Here is a 26,645-nt window from a genome sequence, read left to right as displayed (position 1 = left end):
TTTGAGACCAGCCTGGCTATAGCACACGATGTGAAAAAGGGCACAATTTCTTAGTTAGACGCATACAATGGTTCAATCCTATAACATCAACACTTGGAAGCTGAGGCAAGAGATGCCTCAAGCATTAGGCTAGTCTGGCAAGCCCCAGGCCAAGCCCCAGACTGAGACCGTGTCTTGAAGAACCACAGGTCTGTTTCTCTGCTGTATAAAAAGGAAAAATAAATAAATAAATAAATAAAATCAAACAACTTATATCCTAGAGTCCCTGTAAAGGAATGGGAATCATTCCCACACTTAATATTTAACAGTAGGGCCCCTTTTCCCCTAGATCCCAGCCCACTCCCATCCAGTGCTATACCCTTCCTGTGGTCCGGCTCGGTCTCTGCTCCCCGGTGCCTGAGAGTCTTTCCTCCACATCCATATTGCTGTTATTGTCTTTGTCAGACAGGAAGTCATTGTGTTGAGATAAAGAGTCACTTTCAGAATGATTGGCAGATGGTGTTTCTGATCTCTGATTGGTAGGAGATGAAGACCTAGAAGGTGATTCTAAAAATTTCTTGATAGCAGGGTGGTTAAAAGCCATCGGATCAAATGTTTTTAATCCCTAGAAAAATGAAAGAAGCAAACTTAGACAAATACATCAAAACTGGTGAAAACTGACCTCATAGGTATGTTAAGATCATGTTAACAATCCTTCAAAAATCTCTCCACAAAAACAAAACAAAACGAAAAAGCCGGGTGTGGTGCATGCTTTTAATCCTAGCACTGGGAAGGCAGAAGCAGGTGGATCGCTGAGATTTTGAGGCCAGCCTGGTATAAAAAGTGAGTCTAGGACAGCCATGACTACACAGAGAAACCCTGTCTCAAAAAACAAACAAACAAACAAACAAACATCTCTCCACGTCCTGGATGGAGAGATGGCTCAGCCAATAAAGGCTAGGTTCACAATCAAAACAAAACAAAACAAAGCAAAAAAACAAAACAAAACAAAACAAAAAACAAAAAACAAACAAAAACCAAACAAACTGCTGTCCATATTCGCAAATCCTTACACTTAGCCTGAATCAACAAACAACTGAATCAACAAACAAAAATTTAGATTGACAAGTAACTGTGCAAAAGCTCTAACTCTAAAAGTCAAAGATGAGCCAGTGTGGTGGGGCACACACCTATGAATTCATCACTCAGGAAACTGAGGCAGGAGAATCTGATGTTCTGGGCTATCCTGGGCTGCATTTGAAAAAGTAAAATAAGGGCTTTAATGTAGCTGAGCTAATAGAGTATCTGTCCAGCATGCAAGAATCCAGTTCCACATAACTATAGCTTGTAATCCTGGCATCCACGAGGTAGAAGCCGGAAGGCCAGGAGCTCAAGGGTCATCATCCCCAGCAAGATTTGATTTTAAAAGGAGACACAGCCAGGCATTGTGGCTCATACCTACAATCCCAAGATCTTTGGAATTTAAGTAGGTAGAACATCTCTGTAAGTTCAAGATCAGCCCAGTTTATAACTCATAAAACAAAACAACAAAAACAACAGGGTGCTCCCTGGTGGTCTACCGGTTAGGATCTGGTGCTCTCACTGCCGTGGCCCAGGTTCTATCCTCTCTTTTTTGGGCAGGCGGATCTCTGTAAATTCAAGGCCAACCTGGCCTCGAGTCCAGTACAACCAAAGCTAACACACAGAGAAACCCTGTCTCAACAAAAACAAAACCAAAAAAATAACAAAAGTGCACAGTATAAAAAATGACACCTACAGAGGAGTGAAAACAATAGTAAAAGAAGCGTTAAAATCAGCAGTGTAGGGCTGGAGACAGCTCAGAGGTTAAGAGCACACTGTCTGCTCTTCCAAAGGTCCTAAATGGCAACTACATGGTGCCTCACAACAATCTGTTACGAGATCTGGTACCTTCTTCTGGCATGCAGGTGTACATGCAAGCAGAACACTATATAAATAATAAATAAGTTAAATCTTTAAAAAAAAAATCAGCAGTGTAGAAGTTTTCCCTCAGGCTAGTACAAAGACCTAAGTTTGGTTGTTTTTAAGGAGGTGTTACTGGATGCCCTCACAGCGCCCATGTCAGGGAGCGTACAGTTAACTGTCTCCAGCCCCAAGGGGATCCGTCAGAAGAACATCTACTGGCACCTGCACTCCATGTCCATACCCGGACCGACACACGCACAGACAGGAGAGGGAGGGAGGGAGGGAGGGAGGGAGGGAGGAAGGGGGAGAGAAGAGAGAGACAGAGAGAGACAGACAGACAGACAGACAGACAGACAGACAGACACACACACACACAGGACAGAAAGATACAGTGTTATATAATTATTAATCAAAACAAAAGCCCTGTATTATTAAAGAGCTGGTCCAGGTGAGGAGACTAATGTCTTTAAATCCCCCCCTCCCAAGACAGGGTTTCTCTGTGTAGCCTTGGCTGTCCTGGACTCGCTTTGTAGACCAGGCTGACCTCGAACTCACAGCGATCCGCCTGCCTCTGCCTCCCGAGTGCTGGGATTAAAGGCGTGCGCCACCACGCCCGGCAAGGAGACTAATGTCTTAAATAAGAAAGAGAGCTGATTAATTCATTAACAGGGCTTTTCAGAGCTATGTGTTTTCCAAACTAAAATAATTAAATGGCTAACTAAAACAGGAAAAAAACGTAGCTAAAGATTCCTTGAATGTTTTGGTTTTTTTTTTTTTTTAACTTTTTAAAGGATTTACTTATTTTATTTTAATTGTATGTATTTGCCCGTGTGTGTATCATGTTAATGTCTGATATCTGCAGAAGACAGAGGGTGTTGGATCCCCTAAAGTGACGATACTGATAGTTGCAAGCCACCATGTAGTAGCGGGAACTGAAGTCAACTACGGGGCCTATCTCCAGCCCTGGCTTCAGTAAATCTTAATCAGAACATCAGGAGATTAAAAAATCAGTCATTTCTAGACAAACATACCACAGATTCCAACTGTTCATGGTAAAGCAACAAAAACTAACCAGTTTTTCAAGCCAAGCAGCTGCCTATGGTCTCTTTTACATCATGCAATGATACCAGAATTCGTGGTGGACTGCAAAGCAGTACAACTTCCACAAATTCGTACTCACCCAGAACCTGTGACTTTATTCAGAAATAACTGGATTGTAGCTTATATAGCTATCATATGTGAGACCCTGGGGTCAACTACAGGCACAAGCACACATAGACAATGGGGGGGGGTATCTTTGTAGATATAACCAATTTAAAACAAAGTCATACTAGACTAAAGTCAACCCTCATCCAGGAACCTAGAGCAATCCAGGGAAGACACTCAAGGAATAATGCTCTGGGCACTTAAATCTTATAATCTTTTAATTGCATATTACGGTCTCTGATTTTGTGTTTTTACGGGTATTATGTATGTGTGTATTTCACAGGCACTCTGTGCTTAATATGCAACTGCCAGGAAAAAAAGAAAAAGGAGTAAAAAGTTTTATAGTTAGCACTGAAATGTTTTGATGTCTTAAACTTAATTTTAAATTTCTTAGGAGAAAGACAGCGTTAGAATTTTAAACCAATGACTCTACATGGCATGCAAATGTTTGTCTTTTTTCTTGTATTGAGAACTATGATTAAGAAGCGGCATTTGAGAGAGCAAGGCATGCCAAGTAAGGCAAAGCAAAAGAGGAGGAAGCAGGTCAAGTTGCAGTGAGGTCTGCCTGCTAGCATTACAGCAGCAACAACCAGGGAAAGGACGACAGGACCATGGTTATGTTCCTCATAAAGGTGGTCGGGCTTATTAAATTCTAAAGGTCAGCGTAAGAAATGTCTCAATGATAGGGAATCCACCTTGTCCTGTCCCCGCCACAGACGAGGAAAATGGTGGCTGCATATGAGGAGCACTTACCTCAGACAACTTCAGAAGACCGGCAGAAGCATAATAGTTCGCTACGATGCAGGCTCGGAGTTTATCCATCATCCTCCTGGCTTCTATCAGTCGCTAAAAACACATAAGAGTTTAAATGTCATTTAAATACAGCAAGTAACAACAATGGCCTAAAATGTACAGAAAATGCAGACAACAAAAGCCAGAACTCAGCTTCTTGAATTATCTCAAAATAAATATTTCTCACCTAACCCAACTGACAAGGACATGGGCTGGAGACATTGATGCACTTCGGTGTCTGGGTGCTCATGTGTGAGCACAGCTCTGCAGTCTCTGCGTCTACCGCAGAGCACACCCGGGATGGGGGGTGTGTGTATGCTTCCCTGAGCACTAAAGTTTTAAAAAGTAAAAGCTGAGCATGGAGGCAGACGCCTTTAATCCCAGCACTTGAAAGGCAGAAGCAAGTGGATCTCTGAATTCAAAGCCAGTCAGGTCTATAGGGTGAGTTCTATGACAGCCAGGGCTGCACAGAGAAACCCCGTCTCAAAAAGCAAACAAACAAACAAAAATTACAAATATAACAAAGAAACAAAAACAGTGATGCTGGTGTGTGAGCATAGTTATTAAAAAATAATCATAATATACTGAGAACAATATCAAAAAATTATTTTGGGGATGGAAGTTCAAGTGTAACTTTTTATCTTTTCTCAATTTCATTAATTTGTGGGGGGGGGGTGGGGGGGGTTGAGAGAAAAACTCATTTTTCCCAGGCTAGCTTCAAATTCACTACGTAGCTGAGGATGGCCTGAAATGTCTGGTCCTCCTGCCTCGTCTTCTACTGGGGTTACAGTGTGCCCATTGCTCAGCAGGATAATTTTTTGTTTGTTTTAAGACATGGTCTCACTCTATAGCCTTGGCTGTCCTGAAAGTCATTATGAAAACCAAGTTATCCTAGAACTCACAGAGATTCATCTGCCTCTGCCTCTGCTTCTGGAATGCTGGTTTTGAAGGTGTGCGCCACCACCATGCCCAGAATTTAAAAAAAAAAAAAAAAAAAAAAAAATTAAACATCATCAAACATATTCTTTTCCCTCCACAAATTTAGTGTTTCCAATTTATCACTATTATACCTGGTCAATGACGTCGATCTCATGTTCCTTATTCTTCATTTCAAGAGCAAACTGCTCCTTAATAATAGTCTCAATTTTCTGCACAGCTGCATCTCGAGCTACATAAAGAATATAAAACACCGAATTAACCTGTAGCTACAGATTTAAATCAGCAGCCAAAGAAACCAAAAACCAAAACAAAAAAAAAAAAAAAAGAAACTGCTTTGAGTTCATGAGATAATATCCTTAACAAATACAAAGAAGTATACTATACAATCTATATAGTATATAGCATATAGCTATATAACCTGTTCTTAAATGGTTCAGAAAAACACGTTCTACTTCATCTGCACGCAAAAGATAAAATGAATGGGGAAGAAAAAAGCAAGCTTGTAGCAAAATACCATGTGACAGGTCATAAATATAGTTAATAAAAAGATGCTTTTGGTGTGTGTGTGTGTGTGTGTGTGTGTGTGTGTGTGTGTGTGTGTGTGTGTGTGTGTACACACACACACTCACACATGCATGCAGGTGCCTGTGGAGGCCAGAAGAGGATGTATATAGCCTGGAGATGGACTGACAGGAGGTGGTGAGTTGCCCAGCAAATACTGGGACCAGAAAAGCACAGGCTCTTAACTGCTATGCCTGAGCCATTTCTCTGCTGGAGGTTGGTCTGATGTATTTTGATGCTAATTACTGCTTGCAGTCTCTGTACCTAGCCTAAGAGCTAAACTTGTTTGGCCAGTAAAAAGGCATCACAGCTGGGCAGGGCAAGTGGAATAGGCCTGGCTAAGGTTCCAGGGCTAGGAGAGACAGGGAGACTATTGGGAGGAGGAAGAAGGCTGTGCCATGGGTTAGGTGAGGAGAAGCACATGGCCGGCGTTGATGGAGGGCCCAGATGATGATAATTAGCAAGTATTTGGGCTTATGGATGGGAGGTAGTGCAATAGAAATTATGAGAAGCAGATGACGTGGGACACCTGCCTCACTATGAGAAGCAGTTTAGAGGATTAATATCTGCCTTGCCCCAGGTTACCTAAGGCTATTTTAAAATATTAACAGGTGACTGTGTCTTGATTGATTGCTAGAGGGTTGGAAATACTGCCATAATAATTAATTATAGGCCTAATAATAAATATTATTAGGCCATATTGATAAATAAACCGCACCATCTCTCCAGCCTCAAATATATTTAATTTTTATGTCAGTTAAACAAAAAGAAAAAATAAAGATAAACCATGAGTCAAAATGGTAATGTAATCAATGATTTACTTTACTTAAAAAAAAAAAAAAAAAAAAAAAGATTTATTTACTTATTATGTATACAGTGCTTTGCCAGGCCAGAAGAGGGCATCAGATCACATTATAGATGGTTGTGAGCCACCATGTGGTTGCTGGGAATTGAACTCAGGACCTCTGGAAGAGCAGACGGTGCTCTTCTAACTGCTGAGGCGTCTCTCCAACCCTCTTTTCTTTTCTTTTTTCCCTGAGACAGGGTTTCTTTATGTAGCCTTGGCTGTCCTGGACTCACTTTCTAAACCAGGCTGGCCTGGAACTCAGAGATCCATCCGCCTGCTTCTGCCTCCCAAGTGCTGGGAATACAGGCGTGCGCCACCACCGCCAATGATTTACTTTTCAACACATCACATAATGGTGAAAAGACCACCGACCCTTAAATTCCCACTTGCAGCCTCAACCACGGATGGACTAGATCAGTGTTTTCCAAATTTCCATTATCCATGAATGACCCTCAAGACTGTTATCACACCTGGCTTGAATGCCTGTCCCCAAAAGTACCCATGCTAAAAGCTTGGTCCCCAGCTGACAGCGCTGCTGGGAGGCAAGTCTAGGTGTGAGCTGGTTGGAAGAAAGAAGTTCGTATCTTTGAAGGACACATCTTATCCTAAGGCCTCATTGGGCACTTTCTCCTTCAGCGTCTAGACTGAACCACCATCAACAGCCCCACGACTATAAGAACGATGTCATGATACATTGCCTCATGTCAGGACCAGGGCAACGGAGCGAACAGCCTCTCAAAGTACGAGTCAAGAACCTCTCCTTTGACATTTGCTAGCTAATACACAGGCGAGATGTTTAATAAGCACAATTAATACTTTAACATAATGTTAACCTACTTAAGCAACAGTACCCATGAAATAACTTGATCAGTTTTATTTCAACATACATGAAAATAATATGATGGCTGGAGAGGTTAAGAGCACTGGCTGCTCTTCCAAAGGTCCTGAGTTCAATTCCCAGCAACCACATGGTGGCTCACAACCATCTCTAATGAGATCTGGTTCCCTCTTCTGGTGTGCAGGGGTACATGCAGGCAGAGCATTGTATACATAATAAATAAATACTAAAAAAAAAAAAAGAAAGAAAGAAAACATGAAACTATTAAAAGTCTTTATTACCTACAATCACCTCACATGGTTATTCCATATTATAGAGACATCAAAAACCTTTTTTTTATATTATTGTTAAAGATTTAATTTGGTTTTAATTATGTGTTTGTGTGTGTGAGTGCAGATGCTCATGGTGGACAAAGAGGGCCTCCAGGTCCCTGGAGCTGGACTTACAGGCTCTTGTGAGCCACCTGACACAGATGCTGGGCATCGCTTGGGAGCTGGGGCGATGGCTTTGCTGTTAGGAGTACTAACTACTCTTGTAGAGCGCCAGGTTTGATTTCTAGCACTCACATAGCAACTAACAATGTCTTGTGACCTACGCAGGAAATGCATGTGCATGGTGCATAGACATACAAGCAGGCAAAACACTCATATACATAAAATTACAAAATAAATAAATAAATAAAAAGCCGGGCGTGGTGGCGCACGCCTTTAATCCCAGCACTCGGGAGGCAGAGGCAGGTGGATCGCTGTGAGTTCGAGGCCAGCCTGGTCTACAAAGCGAGTCCATGATGGCCGAGGCTACACAGAGAAACCCTGTCTCAAAAAAACAAAAAAAAAAAAAAAAAAAAAATTAATAAATAAATAAATAAATAAAAAGCTAGATGGTGCCAGTGGCTCACGCCTTTAATCCCACCACTTAGGAGACAGATGCAGGTGGATCTCTGAGTTCAAGGCCAGCCTGGTCTACAAAGCGAGTCCAGGACAGCCAGGGACCTTGTCTCAAAAGACCTAAGGGGGCGGGGAGGAAATCTTTAAAAAAATAAAAGAATGCATTCTTAACCATTGAGCCATCATCTTGCCGATTGCGAAAATACTGACTTTAAGTTATATGCAACCTAGCTAAGATTGCTTTACTTCCAGACTACTTGATCATATTCTGCCAGATCTCCTCCCTCGTATGGGACCATGGTGAACTGCCTTCAGCTTGTACATGATGACAGATACTGGCGCAGACTCTGTAAATCCTGTGCACATGCAAGTCAGCAAGGTTAGGTCTCAGAGCAAGTCGATGTGTACCTGAACTCTCAATTGCTTTATGCCGCTTATTTGGAAGGGACACAGATACGTCCTCATAATCAGGGTCCGTTTCTTTGATTGTTCGCTTGATTCCAGACATGGTGACATTCAATTCTTCACTGTGAAGTGATAACAAACACATTAACAATACTACAAAATACTATCACGTATGAATGTACACACAGGGAATAAATAAACACTGCAAAACATTGGTACTTATTTTGTATAAGTCTGTGCACAGACAGGCTGAATATGCCTAGCCTGAGAAGCTGAATCCAGAAAAGTTTCAATCTTGGGAGACTTTAGATTTGCTAGTTAGGGATGCTTAACTCTTGGTGTTTGTGTATACTTAGCCAACAGCATGAAGTCTAACATTAAAAGTTTCCAAAAATATCAGCATGGCTATTTGTTAAAAAGCCTGGGGTTCCCTTCCAGGAGAAAAATTCTTCAGCAAATTGCACATTGCTCCACTGATCACATTTCCTCCTCCTCCTCCTTCTTCTTTTTTTTTTTTTTAAATTTTAGACAGGATGTCTCTATGTGTCCCTAATCCCAAATTCTTGCTAATTATCATCATCTGCACCAAGTCTCCATCCACGCCAGCCATGTGCTTTTCCCCCACTTAACCCATGGCACCACCTTCTTCCTCCTCCCTTCCCCTCTCCTCTCCTTATTCTCCCTGTCTCTCCAAGCCCCGGAACCTTAGCCACACCTAGTCCATTTGCCCTGCCCAAGTGTGATGGCCTTTTTATTGGTCAAAGAGGTTAGGTTCTTCGGCAAGATACAGGTGTGGCACACAGACAACAAGCAACAATTAGCATCAAAATCATCAAACCAACCTCCAACAGAGGACCAGAAGGAAGAAATGAACAATTTAAGCAGGGCATGGTGAGGAAGATACACACCAGTGAGTTTATTTATACAGTAATTTGTTACATTGAGAACTTGGAAAAAGGGAGACAAGACGGCGCCGAATATGCAGGGTATCTGATCTTCAGGACAGAGACTAGGGACTAGGCTGGGAGCCACAGACCACAAGATCGGAAGAGCCCTAGGTGAGAGTGGTCTGCAAAGTACAGAGCACAGGTGGCTCTGACCTTGGGGCCACCCAACCGGCCAACGGAGGGCAGGTGCCCAGTCCCCAAAGTCTGTACTACATCAAGAACTCAGTTTCTGCAACTGAACTGTGGGCAAAGAAACACCAGCTTGGAGTTCTGGGCCTGGGAAAAACAGAGGAAAACAGGTGGTTCTGACTTCTGACAACCCATGAGTCCTGAAAAAGCCCCAGGGGCTGGCAACCACACATCCAAAGCCCAGCCCAGCAGAGCATGCATGCCTCCCCTGTGGTCTCTGTTTCCCTATCTGACCGATCTGTGGGCCATACAGTAACAGCATTAGAGCTGGCTAGCCAGGGGCACCTGAGAGTGAGGATCTGGGCCCGCCAGCCCACAGAGGAACCTAGGGCCTACACAGGGGCCCAGGGAACTGTGGACACGTCCTCCAGCTACAGCTCCAAAGCCCCACACTCTGGTTGACTGATCTAAAGCAGTGCGGTCTGAAGAGATTGGGCAGAAACCTCCATCCCAGCAGACTGTTCCCACACACTTGGGTGGAACTGATCTAGACAGAATGATCAGGCAGGTGTCTGGCTGGCCACCACAGCTCAGCAGGGGCTCCCCCGCTCTTGGAGGCTCTGAACCTGCCGGAGGGGATCAGGAAGAAACCTAGCCATCCACCCCAACCCAGGGAGCCATTCCTACAAGCTCTGGCGGGGCCTGACCAGCTGCCACAACCCAGCAGGACTGCCCCCACACACGCTAAGACCATGCCAAGACCGTACTGAAAGGGCCTGAAGGAATGGGCAGAAGACAAGCCAACTCCCACAAGTCAGAGGGCAGTATCTGCTCTCTTAAGTGGGACTGAACTTAGGCAGAATCCTAGCTAACCCCCACAAGCCAGAAGGGGTTCCGGCACTCTAGGGTGGACTGAGCCTAGGCCCTCATAGCCCCAGTGCCCGAGGGCAGGGTTTTCAAAGTCCATCGAAAGGCAGGATAACTGGCTTTATCTACACTATCTCATACTGATCCTTGGGCTGCAGAGCAGCAGCACTGGCCTCTGCTGACCTATTGGGGAGCTCAGTGTGGAGTAAAGTCCCCTGGAGCTGAAACCAGTTCACCTGCTTGATCCAGGGAAGGACATAAGAAACTACCTCCCAACGTCAGACACAGAAAGATGAAGAGAGTGTAAAAACAAAACAAAACAAAAAACCATAAACAACAAAAGACAAAACAATATGGCATCTCCAGATCCCAGCTATCCCAAAGAAATCAACCCTGAGAACTCAAACACAATTGAAACACAAGAAAATGACCTCAAATCCATAGTAATAAAGATGATAATGGAGGAAATGAGTAAAATCTGTAAACAAATGCAGAAATATGCAGCCAAACAGGCTGAAGACATTAAAGAGGCCTAGAGAGGCATTGAAAGAAATTCAGGAAAATACAAACAATAAGATGAAAGAGTTCAAGGTCTGAAGGTGAAAAGGGAAACAATGATAAAAGCACAGACAGAATAAAGCCAGGAAGAAGAGAAATTAGAAAAGAAAGAAAGAAATGCAGAGGCAAGCTTCTCTAACAGAATTCAGGAGATGGAGGAATGAATCTCGGGATTAGGAGATATAATGTTAGAACAAACCATCAAAGAAAATGCTAAATTGGAAAAAAAATCCTGACACAAAACATCCAAGAAATCAAGGACCCCATGAAAAGATGAAATCTGAGGATAACAGGCATCGAAGAAAGGCAAGATGCCTGGCTAAGGCCCAGGAAATATTTTCAACAAAATCATAGAAGAAAAATTCCCCAATTTAAAGGAGATGCACACAAACATGCAAGAGGCCTACAGAACACCAAATAGGATAGATCAGAAAAGAAAATCCTCCCACCACTTAATAATCAAAACACAAAATGTACAAAGGGAAAAAAATCATTAAAAGTGTCAAGGGAAAAGGCCAAGTAACACACAATGGCAAACCTATCAGAATTACACCTGACTTCTCAGCAGAGATCATGAAAGCCAGAAGGGCCTGGATATAGGTTCTGCAAACCCTAAGAGACCACAGATGCCAGGATACACTACTATACTCAGCGAAGCTATCAACAACCATTGATGGAGAAAACAAGATATTCCATGACAAAAACAAATTCAAATAGTACCTATCTACAAATCCAGCCTATGGAAGATACTAGAAGGAAAACTCCAACCCAAAGTGACAAACTACAACGAAAATGACACAGGAAATAGATAACTACACTGTTGCAAAAACATAAGCACACAAACACTACAGCAACCAACATCAAAATCAAGGGACTTAACAGTCACTGGTCATTAATATCTCTCAACATCAATGGTCTCAATTCTCCAACAAAAAGACACAGACTAACTGAACGGATGCATAAAAATAAGACCCAACATTCTTCTGCATTCAAGAAACACATCTCAGCCACAAGGATAGACATTACCTCAGGGTAAAAGGCTGGAAAAAAGTATTCCAAGCAAATGGACACAGGAAGCAAGCTGGTGTAGCCATTTTAATATCTACTAAAATAGACTTTCAACCAAAAATAATCAAAAGAGATGAGGAAGGACACTTCATACTCATCAAAGGTAAAGTCAACTAAGATGACAGCACAATTCTGAACATCTATGCCCCCAATACAAGGGCACCTACATGTGTTAAAAAAAAAAATTTAACAAAGCTTAAACCACACATTGACCTTCACACATTTATAGTGGGAGGCATCAACACCCCACTTACATCAAAGGAGAGGTCAATAAAACAAGACACTAACCAATGTCTACAGAACTTTTCACTCTAACACAAAAGATTATACTTTCTTTTCAGCACTTCATGAAACCTTCTCCAAAATTGATCATATAGTAGGTCACAAAGCAAGCCTCAACACATACGAGAAGATTGAAAAAATACCTTCTATCCTATCAGATCACCATGGACTAATGCTGGACTTCAACAACAACAGAATTAACAAAAAGTCTACACACACATGGAAACTAAACTCTCTACTTAATGACAACTGGGCCAGGGAAGAAATAAAAAAGAAATTAAAGACTTCATAAAATTCAATGAAAAGGATGAAACAACATACCCAAATTTATGGAACACACTGAAATCAGTACTAAGAGTAAAATTCATAAGACTAAGTGCCTTCATAAGAAAACTGGAAAGTTGGGAGGCAGAGGCAGGTGGATTGCTGTGAGTTTGAGGCCAGCCTGGTCTACAAAGTAAGTCCAGGACGGCCAAGGCTACACAGAGAAACCCTGTCTCAAACAACAACAACAACAACACCACACACACACACACACACACAAAGAAAGAAAGAAAGAAAGAAGAAAGAAAGAAAAGAAATTAGAAACATCTCATATAAGCAACTTAACACATCTGGAAGCGGGGGGGTGGGGGGGGGGCAGAAACACCCAAGAGGAGTAGACATCTGGAAATAATCAAACTCAGGGCTGAAATCAATAAATTAGAAACAAAGAGAACAATTCAAAGAATCAGCAAAACCAGGGGCTGGTTCTTCAAGAAAATCAACAAGACAGACAAACCATTAGCCAAACTAACTAAAAGGCAGAGAGAACTATCCAAATCCACAGATCAGAAATGAAAAGTGAGACTTAACAACAGACACTGAAGAAATACAAAGAATCATAAGGTCCTACTTCAAAGGCTTATATGCCACAAATTTGAAAATCTAAGGGAAATAAACAATTTTCTTGATCAATTCCACTTGCCAAAGTTGAATCAAGATCAGATAAACAAATGAAATAGTCCTATCTCTCCTACAGAAATAGAAGCGGTCATTAAAAGTCTCCCAACAACAAAAAAAAAGCTCTGGGTCAGACGGTTTCATCACAGAATTCTACCAGACTGTCAAAGAAGAGCTAATACTGATACTCTTCAAGCTACTCCACAAAATAGAAATGGATAGAACATTACCAAACTCATTCCATGAGGCCACAGTCATGTTGATACCTAAAGCTCACAAAGACTCAACAAAGAGAATTTCAGACCAATTTCTCTTCTGAACATTGATGCAAAAATACTCAATAAAATACTCACAAACCAAATCCCAGAACAGATCAAAGATATCATTCACCATGACCAAGTAGGCTTCATTCCAGGCATGCAGGGATAGTTTGATATACAGAAATTCATCAATGTAATCCACCATATATACAAACTGAAAGGAAAAAAAACCCCACGTGATCATCTTCTTAGATGCCGTAAAAGCATTTGACCAAATCCAACACCCATTCATGTTTAAAGTTTTGGAGAGATCAAGGATACAAGGGACATACCTAAACATAATAAAAGCTATATACAGCAAGCCAATAGCCAATATCAAACTAAATGGAGAGATACTCAAGGAAATCCCTCTAGAATTAGGAACAAGGCAAGGCTGCCCACTCTCTCCATATCTCTTCAATATAGTACTTGACGTTCTAGCCAGAGCAATAAGCAACAAAAGGAGATCAAGGGGATCCAAATGGGAAAGGAGGAAGTAAAATTATGCCTATTCACAGATGATATGATAGTGTACATAAGTGACCCCAAAAGTCCACCAGAGAACTCCTACAGCTGATAAACACCTTTAGCAAAGTGGCTGGATACAAAATTAAGTCCAAAAAGTCAGTAGCCTTCCTGTATACAAACGACAATCATGTTGAGAAATAAATGGGGAAACTACACCCTTCACGATAACCACAAGCAATATAAAATATCTAGGAGTAACTCTAACCAAGCAAGTAAAAGACATCTTAAAAAAAAAAAAACAAAAAAAAAAACCCTTCAAATCTCCAAGGAAAAAGATTGAAGATGACATCAAAAGATGGAAAGATCTCCCTTGTTCATGGATAGGGAGAATTAACATAGTAAGAATGGCTATCTTACCAAAAGCAATTTATGGATTCAATACAATCTCTATCAAAATACCTACACAATTTTTAAAAGACATTGAAAGATCAATTCCCAATTTCATTTGGAAAAACAAAAAATCCAGAATAGCTAAAACAATTCTGTACAATAAAAGACCCTCCAGAGGACTCTCCATCCCTGATCTCAAGTTGTATTACAGAGCAACAGTAATTAAAACAGCATGGTACTGACATAGCATTAGGCTGGTTGATCAATGGAATCGAATCGAAGACCCAGAAATAAATACACACACATATGGGCACTTGAGTTTTGGCTAAGAAGCCAAATCCATTCAATGGAAAAAGGATAGCATCTTCAACAAATGGTGCTGGTCTAACTGGATGGCTACATGTAGATCCATATTTATCACCATGCACAAAACTTAAGCCCAAGTGGATTAAAAACCTCAACAGAAAACCAGAGACAGTAAATCTGTTAGAAGAAAAAGTAGGGAAGAACCTGGAACACATTGGCACAGGAGACAACTTCCTGAACAGAACACCAACAGCCCAGGCTCTAATGTCAACAATTAATAAATAGGACCTCATGAGGCTGAGAAGCTTCTGTAAGGCAGGAGACACTGTCAAGAGAACAAAGCGACAGCCTACAGACTGGGAAAAGATCTTCACCAACCCTACATCTGACAAAGCTCTAATATCCAAAATATATAACGAACTCAAGAAATTAAACACCAGCAAACCAAATAACCCAATTAAGAAATGGGGCTCAGAACTAAAGAGAGAATTCTCAACAGAGGAATATCGGAATGGCTGAGAAACACCTAAAGAAATGCTCAACATCCTTAGTCATCAGAGAAATGCAAATCAAAACAACTCTGAGATTCCATCTTACACCCATCAGAATGGCTAAGATCAAAAACTCAAGTGACAGCACATGCTGGGGGAACACTCCTTCATTGCTGGTGGGAATGCAGACTTGTACAACCACTTTGGAAATCAATCTGGCACTTTATCAGAAAACTGGGAATAGGGCTACCTCAAGACCCAGCTATTCCACTCCTTGGAATATACCCAAAAGCTGTTCCACCACACCACAAGGACATATGCTCGACCATGTTTATAGCAGCTTTATTCATAATAGCCAGAACCTGGAAACAACCCAGATGTCCCTCAGTAGAAGAATGGATAAAGGCACTGTGGTACATTTACTACTCAGCTATTAAAAACAAGGAAATCCTGAAATTTGCAAGCAAATGGATAGAACTAGAAATGATCATGCTTAGTGAGTTAACTCAGACACAGAAAGACACACATGGTATATACTCACTTATAATTGGACACTAGCTCAACAGAGATGTCCCCTGAAAGTCTTCACCTAGCCAGAGATTGGGATAGATACTGGGACTTCCTATTGGGACTCTAGGTGTGAGAGGTAAGGAAGAATGGGGAATAGAAGGATCCAGAGGGCCCTAGAATCCTATAAGAAGACCATGAAGGCTGGCAGATCTGGACCCAGGTGGGTGAGCTCAAACTACTGTACCAACCAGGGACAATGCATGCAGTAAAGCTAGAACCTCTATCCAGATCTAGCCAATGGACACCACATTCTCCACAATTGTGTAGAGAGCAGGGACTGACTCTGACATGAACTCAGGTGTCCCCTGAGTTTGACCACTTCCCCTTGATGGGGAGACCTGGTGGCACTCAGAGGAAGGGTAAACAGGCTACCAGGAAGGGACCTGATAGGCTATGATCTTACAGTGGGGGACGAGGTACTCTTCTGTCACAGACCTAGGGGAGGGGAATAGGATGAAAGAGGGAGGGAGGAGGAAAGGGAAGATAAAAGTGAGTGGATAACAATTGAAATGTAATCTGAATAAATTACTTAAATAAATAAATAATTAAAAAGAACTTGGAAAGAAGCTTCCTCTATCACTTTAAGCGATATTTAAGTTGCAGCTAAACATATTAAGGAAGAGCTGGCAATTATCCTGAGAGTTTTAGAGTAATTCAGGTCTGTCTCCGTCTAGCAAAAACAGTAAATGACAGCTAATCTAAGGTTAGGCACTTTAGCAGAAGCATATTCCCTTCCTTAGGAGTATAACTGTGTAATAAAGAATTATTATTAAGCCGGGCATGGTGGCGCACGCCTTTAATCCCAGCACTCGGGAGGCAGAGGCAGGCGGATCGCTGTGAGTTCGAGGCCAGCCTGGTCTACAAAGTGAGTCCAGGATGGCCAAGGCTACACAGAGAAACCCTGTCTTGAAAAACCAAAAAAAAAAAAAAAGAATTATTATTATATTACATTTTGAATTTATGGAAAGGAAATTCAAGCATTTTTTGCTTTTTTTGGTTTTTGAACAAGGTCTCACTCCTAGTTGGCCTGAAAATCTGAAATCTGCCTGCCTCAGCTTCCTGTGTTGGAATTAAAAGCACAGTTTTTAGATAGGAGTCAGCTTCACTTGGAAATAAAATGTGTAATAATCCTAAGCTTTGAATCAGTAGAAACCAGAAAGAATACTGAGATGGTGGTGTAAATCATTTATTCTCAGGCTGGAGAGATGGCTCAGAGGTCAAGAGCACTGGCTTCTCTTCCAAAGGTCCTGAGTTCAATTTCCAGAAACCACATGGTGGCTCACAACCATCTATAGTGAGGTCTGGTGCCCTCTTCTGGTGTGCAGGTGTACAGGCAGGCAGAATACTGTATACATAATAAATAAATAAATCTTTTTAAAAAATCATTTATCCTCAGTTTGTCATGAGAGTGGATTTATTGAGACAAAATCAAACATAGAAATAAATGAAATGGTGGGACTAAACCATATGGAGATCATCCATATCTCCAACTTAATTTCTACCCACCACAGTCCACAGAGTCAAACCCAGAGCCCATATGGCAGACTAAGTGTGTTACCACCACATATCTCTGGCCTTTACCTTACAAATCTCACCAAAACAGTATGGTCAAGAAAGCAAATGTTATCAGTTTAAACTTAATAAAAGTATATAGAAAGAATTCTTTTCATAAACAATATAAGGAACAAGTGTTACCACTTAAACTTATCATGTCTATTCAAGTAACAGAAGCAAGTAAGTTTTGACAATAGTAGAAGTCGTTCAGAGGTCTATACTTTTAAAATATAAAAAACGGCAGGATAGCCAGGCGTGGTGGAGCACGCCTTTAACCCCAGCACTCAGGAGGCAGAGGCAGGAGGATTTCTATGAGTCTGAGGCCATCCTGGTCTTCAAAGCGAGTTCCAGGCAGCCAAGGCTGTTAGAGACCCTGTCTCAAAACAGAAACAAAAAGAAAAGATGAAAAGCATTACAAAATATGTTTCTAACCACACCAATACCTACGTGCCTCATGATAGGGCTTTCCTAAAACACTTGAGGGTAGATTCACATGCTGTGCCGTGACATGCAGACTTCCATGCTCTGGCCCCTGTCTATCTCTGATCTCAGATATGCTCTCAGGCATATTACCCTTCTCTCTGTCCCTCAAATATTCTTCAATGTCTGAACGTCTCTGTGTCTGGTTCCTCCCCTGGGTTAGCTTTAGGATATCCAAGCTCAATCACCCACCTTATCTGAAAAGATCTTCCTTGACCACTTCCAAAGTCTTTGAAAATATTCAATACTGTTCAGAAACACCTAACTAAACTACCAGCCAAAGTAGAAATTCCTCCAGGTTATATACCTATTACACTCATAGCTCTATTGTTTCTAAATTATTTATATTATCTGTAGGCCCAGTTAGTAATTAATTAAGACACAGACACTTGTTATCTTTTAAAATACCCTTAGTTAACCTGGGGCAGGGCAGATATTAATCTTTTAAACTATCTTTTATAGTGGGGCAAGCATGGGATTTTTGTTTTAATCTCATGTCTTTTGTTTTTAATAACTTTTATCAAGTTACCTTTTATCTATAATCTCAAATACTTGTTAATGTTTTTTATCTGGGCTGGATTTTTTATCTATGTTGCCGGCCATGTGTTTTTGGTTTTGTTTTTTTAGAATTTCTTTTTCTCCTAGCCCCATTTATCTCCTGCCTTGCCCAGGTGGGATTTTTTTTTTTTTTTTTAAAAGGAAAAGGTGGGTCACACAAACAGCAAGCAGTAATTAGCATCAAAATACATCAGACCATCCCCCAACATAGTTCTCTTAATAACACTTGCAAATCCATTTGTTGACAGTGTTCCATCTTAACACAACCAACCCTTGCACTGCTGCAGAGCCCAGAGGCACAGGCCTTTAATACTAGTACTTCTGAGGCAGAGGCAGACAGAGCTCTATGAGTTCAAGGCTAGCCTGGTCTACACAGTGAGTCAGGATAGCAAGAGATACAGGGTGGAGCCCAGTCTTTAAAAACACAAAAACAGGCCAGGCGGTGGTGGTGCACACGTTTAATCCCAGCACTCAGGAGGCAGAGGGAGGTGGATCTCTGTGAGTTTGAGGCCAGCTTAGTCTACAAATAGTGAGTCTAGGACAGCCAAGACTACACAGAGAAACCCTGTCTCAAAAAACTAAAACTAAAAGCCGGGCGTGGTGGCGCACGCCTTTAATCCCAGCACTCGGGAGGCAGAGGCAGGCGGATCGCTGTGAGTTCGAGGCCAGCCTGGTCTACAAAGTGAGTCCAGGATGGCCAAGGCTACACAGAGAAACCCTGTCTCGAAAAAAACCAAAAAACCAAAAAACAAAACAAACAAAAAAAAAACACCTAAAACTAAAAAAAACAAAAACAAAACCCACAAAAACAAAGGTACACACATCTGTTATCTCAGCACTCTGGGAGGCCGAGGCAACAATTCGCTGTGAGTTCGAGGCTAGTCCAGGACAGCTAAGGCTACACAGAGAAATCCTGTCTCAAAAAAAGAAAAAACAAAACAAAAAACACCCAGCTCCCTGTGGCATATCTTTATGTAATCAGCAGTTACTTTTCCCTGTTCCCCTCTCTGATCAGAAGAATGTACAGCCTTTGCCTAGTGAAAACCAATTCTGTCTCTGCGGGACCAAAGCTCACATGCCTGAACACCAGTCCCCTTCCAATGGGTTCAGATTTTACCTTGACCTCCTTCAAAAATCAAAGGAAATTTCAACTCACCCATGTGGTAACCCTGTACTTATAAACTCGTCCATAGCTCAGGCAGCACTTTCAGTCTTCTTGTCTTTACCTCCTGAATAGCTAACTTTACAGGTGTGAAATGCCTAGCCAAACCTGGGAGTACCTACATAATCCCAGGACAAGATTATCGAATGTTTAAACTCAAGTGTGAAACTTCCTAGCACATACTTCTAGGCCTCGCCGTGGGGGAGCTGGGGCAGGCTGACTGTAAGGATCCCCCAGAGCCAGGCATGGTGACCCCCAGCTGTAATCTCAGCAGTGGGGACCTGAGGGTGGATGGCCAAGAGTCTGTGGCCTGCTCGTCCTACTCAAGGAGCCCTAGGCCAGCGGCCCTACAGAATACGAGCATGCTCCACGCACAACCTTCAAAATATACAACTACAATTTAAAAGCTCACACAAACCCAACAACAACAACAACAACAACAGCAAACCAAAAACCGTTTTCTCTTGTAATTTTGCACACGGAACCCAGGGCCGTGCACAGCATTCTAGACTGACTTCCATCTGCGGTTCTATTTTCCTTACCACACAGACCAGAGGGGGTATAAAAACAAGCAATGCCCATTGCATAGCCTTTTTTTTTTTTTTTTCTGCAAGGGAAAAGCCCACTCGCCCCTCCTCCAACCGACAGCAGTGAACAGACTGAGAAGCCGGATTAAAGACACAGTGGCCAATTAAAGAGGAAGCAACAAAGATTCAAGAAAAGAAAAATCCACAGCTGATGGCTAGACAGCTAGCTTAATGATTAAAAGCACTTGTTCTTGCAGAAGTGCCAGGTTCAAATCTCAGAACCCACACAGTCATTCACACCATCCATAATTCCAGCTCCAGGGGACCTAACACTCTCTTCTAACCACCATAGGTACCAGGCACTCAAGTGGTACACAGACACACATACAAACAAAATACTCAAACACATAAAAGAAAGACATCTTTAAAAAAAAAATCAAGGAAAGAAAAAATCATGGCGGAGGACTGGAGACATGGACTTGTTGCAAAGCCATTAGGACTGTAAGTCAGATTTGGATCCCAGCACCCATATAACAAGTTATGTGCCCCACAAATGCATGCAACTGTAGCTCTGAGGGACCTAACAGGTATGCACTCACATACACACATTCACACACACAGTAAATACAACAGTTTTTATGTTTGGAAGGGAAGGGTTGGTTTTTTAAGACAGGGTTTCTCGGTGTAGCACTGGCTGTCCCTGGACTCACTTTGTAGACCAGGCTAGCCTCAAACTCACAAAGATCTGCCTGCCTCTGCCTCCGAGTGCTGGGATTAAAGGTGTGTGCCACCACGCCCGGCGATACAATATGGTTTTTTTTTTTTTTTTTTTAATGCATGGTTGAATGAGAATAGATAGTCCAAGTATTTCTGAGATATACCCAGAGGAAATTAAATATTCCCAAAGAGAGTAAGGCACAGCCTAGGTGGGCTGTGTCCACAGATGTATGAGGTAAGCCTGAGTTTTCTGCACACACGCACACACTTAGGCAGGCGAATGGCCCAGAGCTTCACACGTGCTTTGCAGCAGCTCTATCAGGGATACAGCCCCAACCCCTCCCTTCACCACCTTAACGTCTTACTTTATTTGAGACATGGTTTTGCTAAGTTGCTCAAGCTGACCTGGAACTTACTCTGATGCTTTAAGCTTAGTGATATTCTGCTAAACATAAGAAGTTTTTAAAAATTAAAGTTAAAAATTCTTAAAAGTTTATCTAAGTTGTTATGCTTTAAAAAAATATGTATACATGTTTTGCCTGCGTGTAGTAAGTAAGTGTACTACATGCATGCCTCTTATCCACAGAGGCCAAAAAGAGGCCACTGGATCCCCTGAACCTGGAGTTAACCGTTGTTCATTAGGCACCATGTGGGTGCTGGGAAGCAAGCCCAGATTCCCTGGGAGAACAGCAGGTATTGTTAACCACTGAGCCGTTTCTCCAGACTTAGACTTATTCTTATTTATGTGTACATGTGGATGATGCATATGCACATGCATAAAGGTGCTCTTAAAGGTCGGAAAAGGGCACAGGATCTCCTGGAGCTGGAGTGGCAGACCACTGTTGGCAGCACGACAAGGGTGCTGGGAGTTGGTCAGTCTTGGGAACTCTTCAAGCGTAGCAAGTACTCTTAAATTGCTGAGCTATCTCTCTCCAGCTCCATGTGTGATCCTTTGCTTTAAGCCTGTATGCACGCAGCTGGGGCTCCAGGCCTACCATGAGGTGTGGCTCCTCTTATAGTCTATAATAAAAGTGTTTTGGCTGTGCACCTGACACACCTGTAATCTCACCACACATGCAGAAGCACCTGGCACTTATAGCTACCCATGGACAGAAGCTGAGGCTCCTGTCCCAAATACTACACTAACTGACCAACAACAGTACATAGCCAAATGACAGCATGCCAAATCATACACAGAGACAGCACTTCAGACTGTAGGAAACTTTACAGAGAAAGTCTTATATTCTATTCTCAAGGCATGAAAATAGCTAAAGAACATTAACAGTAAATCAGAAAAAAATAAAATAAAATAAATGGATGGAAGGATGGATGGATGGGAGGAAGGAAGGATGGACGGATGGGAGGAAGGAAGGATGGATGGATGGATGGATGGGAGGAAGGAAGGATGGATGGAAGGATGGATAGATGGAAGGATGGATGGATAGGAGGAAGGATGGATAGATAGGAGGAAGGATGGATGGTTGGGAGGAAGGAAGGATGGATGGGAGGAAGGATGGATAGATGGGAGGAAGGATGGATGGATGGGAGGAAGGAAGGAGGGATGGGAGGAAGGATGGATAGATAGGAGAAGGATGGATGGATGGGAGGAAGGATGGATGGATGGGAGGAAGGATGGATGGATGGGAGGAAGGATGGATGGGAGGAAGGATAGATGGATGGGAGGATGGATGGATAGATAGGAGGAAGGATGGATGAATGGGAGGAAGGATGGATGGATGGGAGGAAGGATGGATGGATGGGAGGAAGGATGGATGGATGGGAGGAAGGATGGATGGATGGGAGGAAGGATGGATAGATGGGAGGAAGGATGGATGGATGGGAGGAAGGATGGATAGATGGATGGGAGGAAGGATGGATGGATGGATGGGAGGAAGGAAGGAAGGAAGGAAGGAAGGGCTGGAGAAGCAGCTCAGTGTCCAGACTGCCTAACACATAAAAGGCCCTGGGTTCTATCCCCAAACACTGAAAAAAAGTTCCTCACAACAAAACAGGAATGTTGCAGAGAGGTGGCTCAGTGGTTAGGACCACTGGTTGCTCTTGTACACTACCTATCCAAGTTTGATTCCCAGCACCCATGGTGGCTCACAACAGTCTATAACTCCAGTTCCAGAGGATCCAATGCTCTCTTCTGGCCTCTGTGGGTGCTTCGTGAAAGTGGTGCAGACTTACATGCAGGCAAAATTCTCGTACACATAAAATTAAAGTGCTTTTAAACTGTGGGGAAAATATTAAAGTAGGCCAGTAATCAAAAGTGAGAGCTAGGGATAAACCTCACGGGTACAGGGTGTGTCTGCAGACACTAGTGGGTGAGCAGCGAGCACATGGAGGTCTGAGAACAAGTTATGGGTGAGCAGCGTGCTTGGAGGTCAGAGAACAAGCTATGGGTGTCAGTTATTTCTTTCTGCCATGTGGGTCCTAGGAATGGAACTAAGACCATCTTAGCAGTCCAAAAAAGGACCACTTCCTCCTCTAGTAACGTACCAGCCCTCTTGGTTTGCAGAGAGGAGATACAGGTTTGTTTCTTCTCTGTCCTTTGCTTAACCCTGAGTTTTATATTGTCACATGTAACTGTTTTCTCAACATACTGACCTTATAGTGAATACATACCTGATTTAACTCATTCAAACAGAGCTCGAGAATCCACATCTCAATAAACAGTATGGTTGTTTATTCAGTCACTCAAAATGAAAACTTAAAAAGCACAGAGGGCTTGTAGGGAAAAGCATATAATCTCAGCACAGGGGACAGAAGGATTCAGAGTTCAAGGCTATCCTTGGCTGCATATTGAATTTAAAACCAACCTGAGCAACCTAAAACCCTGTTTCAAGCCAGGGGTTGTGGCGCACGCCTTTAATCTCTAGCACTTGGGAGGCAGAGGGCAGGTGGATCTCTGTGAGTTTGAGGCCAGCCTGGTCTACAAAGAAAGTTCCAGGATAGCTAGAGCTCTTATATAGAGAAACCGTGTCTCGAAAGAACAAAACAAACAAACAAACAAACAAAAACCCTACTTCAAAACAAAACTAAATACCCAAAATACACACACACACACACACTCAAAAAGCAACCCTTAGCATATATAGTACCTGCAATTCCAGCAAGAGTTCAAGGTCAACATGAGCTGCTTGCAATCCCTCCCTTTCCCTTATCAATCCATTTCCAAGTTTCAATAATTCTCTAAAATATCTTGCCAATTTTCACTCCGTCCGTTTCCATTGCCATGGGCTCAGTCCAGGCTACCTCAGGAAAAGCTGCATCCTAAAACCCCAGCTTCGACTTTTGACTTCTTCCGTGTAGAGGTTGGATTGTGCCACTATCTTCTCAAAACCTTTACACAAGCTTCCTACAAAAAGAAAAAGTCGCTGGGCGTGGTGGCACACGCCTTTAATCCCAGCATTCGGGAGGCAGAGGCAGGCGGATCTCTGTGAGTTCGAGGCCAGCGTGGTCTACAAAGCGAGTCCAGGACAGCCAAGACTACACAGAGAAACCCTGTCATGAAAGACCAAAAAGAAAAGTCTGCCAGTGTGTTAAGCCCAGCACTGCGGAAGCAGAGGCCAGTCAGGACAGGTCTATCTATATGTAAATAGACCCTGTCTGAAATGAACAACAAAAAGTAAAACAGTGAAGACACCAGCCCCTCATCGTTTCTGCTGTGGCCCTACCTTTAAAAAGGACTACACAAGCCCGCCAGCAGTGGTGCATGTCTTTAATCCCAGCACTCGGGAGGCAGAGGCAGGCGGATCGCTGTGAGTTCAAGGCCAGCCTGGTCTACAAAGTGAGTTCCAGGACAGCCAGGGTTACACACTGAAACTCTGTCTCAAAAAAAAATAAATAAATAAATAAAAATAAATAAAAAAATAAAGAAACAAGCAAAACAAAACAAAAAACAAGACTATACAAATAACATACGCACCCACAGTAATTATTTCTGGACAAAAACTTTCTTTTTTCTATCTGCATTCAACATTTTTTTCTAGGATGAATACTTGCTACTTACTAAGGGCAACGATACTGCTGAATAAATGTATTGCACGTTATTATTTTATGTAAATGAGAAAACGGAATTTTAAAAGTCGGTTGTTTCTGTAATAAGAAATGTGCCTAGACGAAAACTAGCAGTATCAAAACTTAGTAAGACGTGAGTGAGCTGCAGAGCAACAGGACACTGGATTTTTCTGTTTAACATAAATACATGCATAATGGAAATGAGCTCTAAGCCTTATTGTCTTCTGCAATCTGGCTACAGCCACCGAGCCTTCTTTCTGGTCAAGCCCTCACTTTGCGAGGCTTCCATCGCGACGCGGCACGGCCCCACGCCCTCGTGCAGACTCCTCTCAACCTTCCTTGGCCAAACCCAAAACTTGCCGAGGCGACCTCGTCTCAGGACCACCCGCGGGTCACCGCGCAAGCTCAGCCGCCGCGGCTTGCCAAGCCCGGTCTGAGGCTGCGCGGCGGGAAGGACCCTCCCCACGCCCGACCTCCCTCTCCGCGGCCGCGGGCGCCCACCCGTCCGCGCCGCGGAGGTGTCCGCGCGGCCGCGGTGGGGGAGGGGGGCACGTGCCCGCGCCAGACAATACCCGGCACCCGGCGCGCGCCCGCGCGACACTCACCCTTCCGGCGCGTCCGCCTGCAGCGCCGCCCCGCGGGGACCCGGAACCCACACGCGGGGAGAAGGACCGAAAGGGTCTGAGCCCGTGGAAACCGCCGCGCGAGGCCTGGGACCCACCCGCGCGGAAGCTCACACGACACAGCAGCCCGCCCGCCGCGCGGCTCCGCCCCGCACGTCAGCCCGGGGGCGGGGCGGCACGGGCGCGCGCGGGGCGAGGGGGCGGGGCGGCACGGGCGCGCGCGGTGAGGGGCGGGGCCGGCGCGGCCTGGGCGGCTGAAGCTACCCCTGAACTCTGACCCCGGCGGGTCGTACCCCTCCGGGATCCACCGGGCGTGAGCTCATCAACCGTTGTCCTTCACGCTGAAAGTTTTGAGAGAATGCTGGTCCCCTCGTAGTCATGGCAATAGTAACTATGGAGACCGTGCTGCTGAGCGCACCATCTTGCCTCAACTGTGCTAAGTGATGTGGCAGCCTTAGCCTAGCGAGGTGGGGGAGTAGCTGTGGTCTGGAGACTTAGGCACGGGCATCACAAGTACAGAGCCTACCTAGCTACATAGTGAGTTCAAGGCCCTGTCTCAAAAATTGATGGTAGAGTGCTTGCTTAGAGCAATGCCGTGGGTCCAACCTCCTGCACCATAGATACAATTTTTAAACAACCCCCCCCAAAACAAAAAACAAACAAACAAAACAAAACAAAAACAAAAACAAAAAAAAAAAAAAGGAGAGAAAAGGAAGGAAGGAATTAATCACCATGAACCCATTTTACTAGATGAGAAACCGGATGGGGTGTAGTGCCTCGCCTTCCGCCTGATCCCAGATACCGGGTAGGCTGAAATCGGCAAGGAAAGAAAGGGAGCGGATAAGAAGGTTTGGAAATGTTTAAAACTTATTTTTTGAAGGGGGGGGGGGCAGTGTTGTTTTGGTTTGGTTTGATTTGGTTTTGGTTTTTCAAGACAGGGTCTCTCTGTGTATCTTTGGCTGTTCTGGAACTAGCAGTATAGACCAGGCTGGCCTCAAGCTTTCAGAGATCCAGCTGCCTCTGCCTCCCAAGTGCTGAGATTAAAGGTGTGACGACACCACCAGGCAAAATGTTGAAGACTTAATGGAGACCCGAAGCCAATGAGTGACAATGCATTAAGCCTGATTTTTTTTTTTTTTCCTTTGAAATCACTTGAGACCAGCCTTCTTCCCCAGTATCACCCGCCCAAGACTTCCTATAACTTCTGCAGGACTGCAGCCTCCCTGCTGTCCTCGGAGCTCCTCTGCCTTTTTCAGCTCTGTTCTGGAACTCACTTTGTAGACCAG

At 43.4% G+C, this 26,645-nt stretch overlaps 1 protein-coding gene across 1 annotated transcript in view; it reads right to left on the bottom strand.

Annotated features, from left to right (window-relative positions):
* Positions 1-25,502, bottom strand: part of Yeats2 (YEATS domain containing 2) — a 94,515-nt gene extending 69,013 nt beyond the window's left edge. Inside the window, exons 1-5 of the mRNA XM_051150701.1 lie at positions 25,342-25,502; positions 8,402-8,520; positions 4,992-5,089; positions 3,883-3,975; positions 359-604 (exon numbers count right to left, since the gene is read on the bottom strand). Of these exons, the coding sequence (XP_051006658.1) occupies positions 359-604; positions 3,883-3,975; positions 4,992-5,089; positions 8,402-8,501 (537 nt within the window). The 5' untranslated portion in view covers positions 8,502-8,520; positions 25,342-25,502. The remainder of the gene's footprint in view (positions 1-358; positions 605-3,882; positions 3,976-4,991; positions 5,090-8,401; positions 8,521-25,341) is intronic.
* Positions 25,503-26,645: the final 1,143 nt, after the last annotated feature.

This window comes from Acomys russatus, chromosome 8 (assembly GCF_903995435.1).
Source record: "Acomys russatus chromosome 8, mAcoRus1.1, whole genome shotgun sequence".
NCBI classification, from domain to species: domain Eukaryota; kingdom Metazoa; phylum Chordata; class Mammalia; order Rodentia; family Muridae; genus Acomys; species Acomys russatus.
Note: the sequence above shows the minus strand (reverse complement) of the source record. Positions and strands in the feature narration are given on the sequence as shown.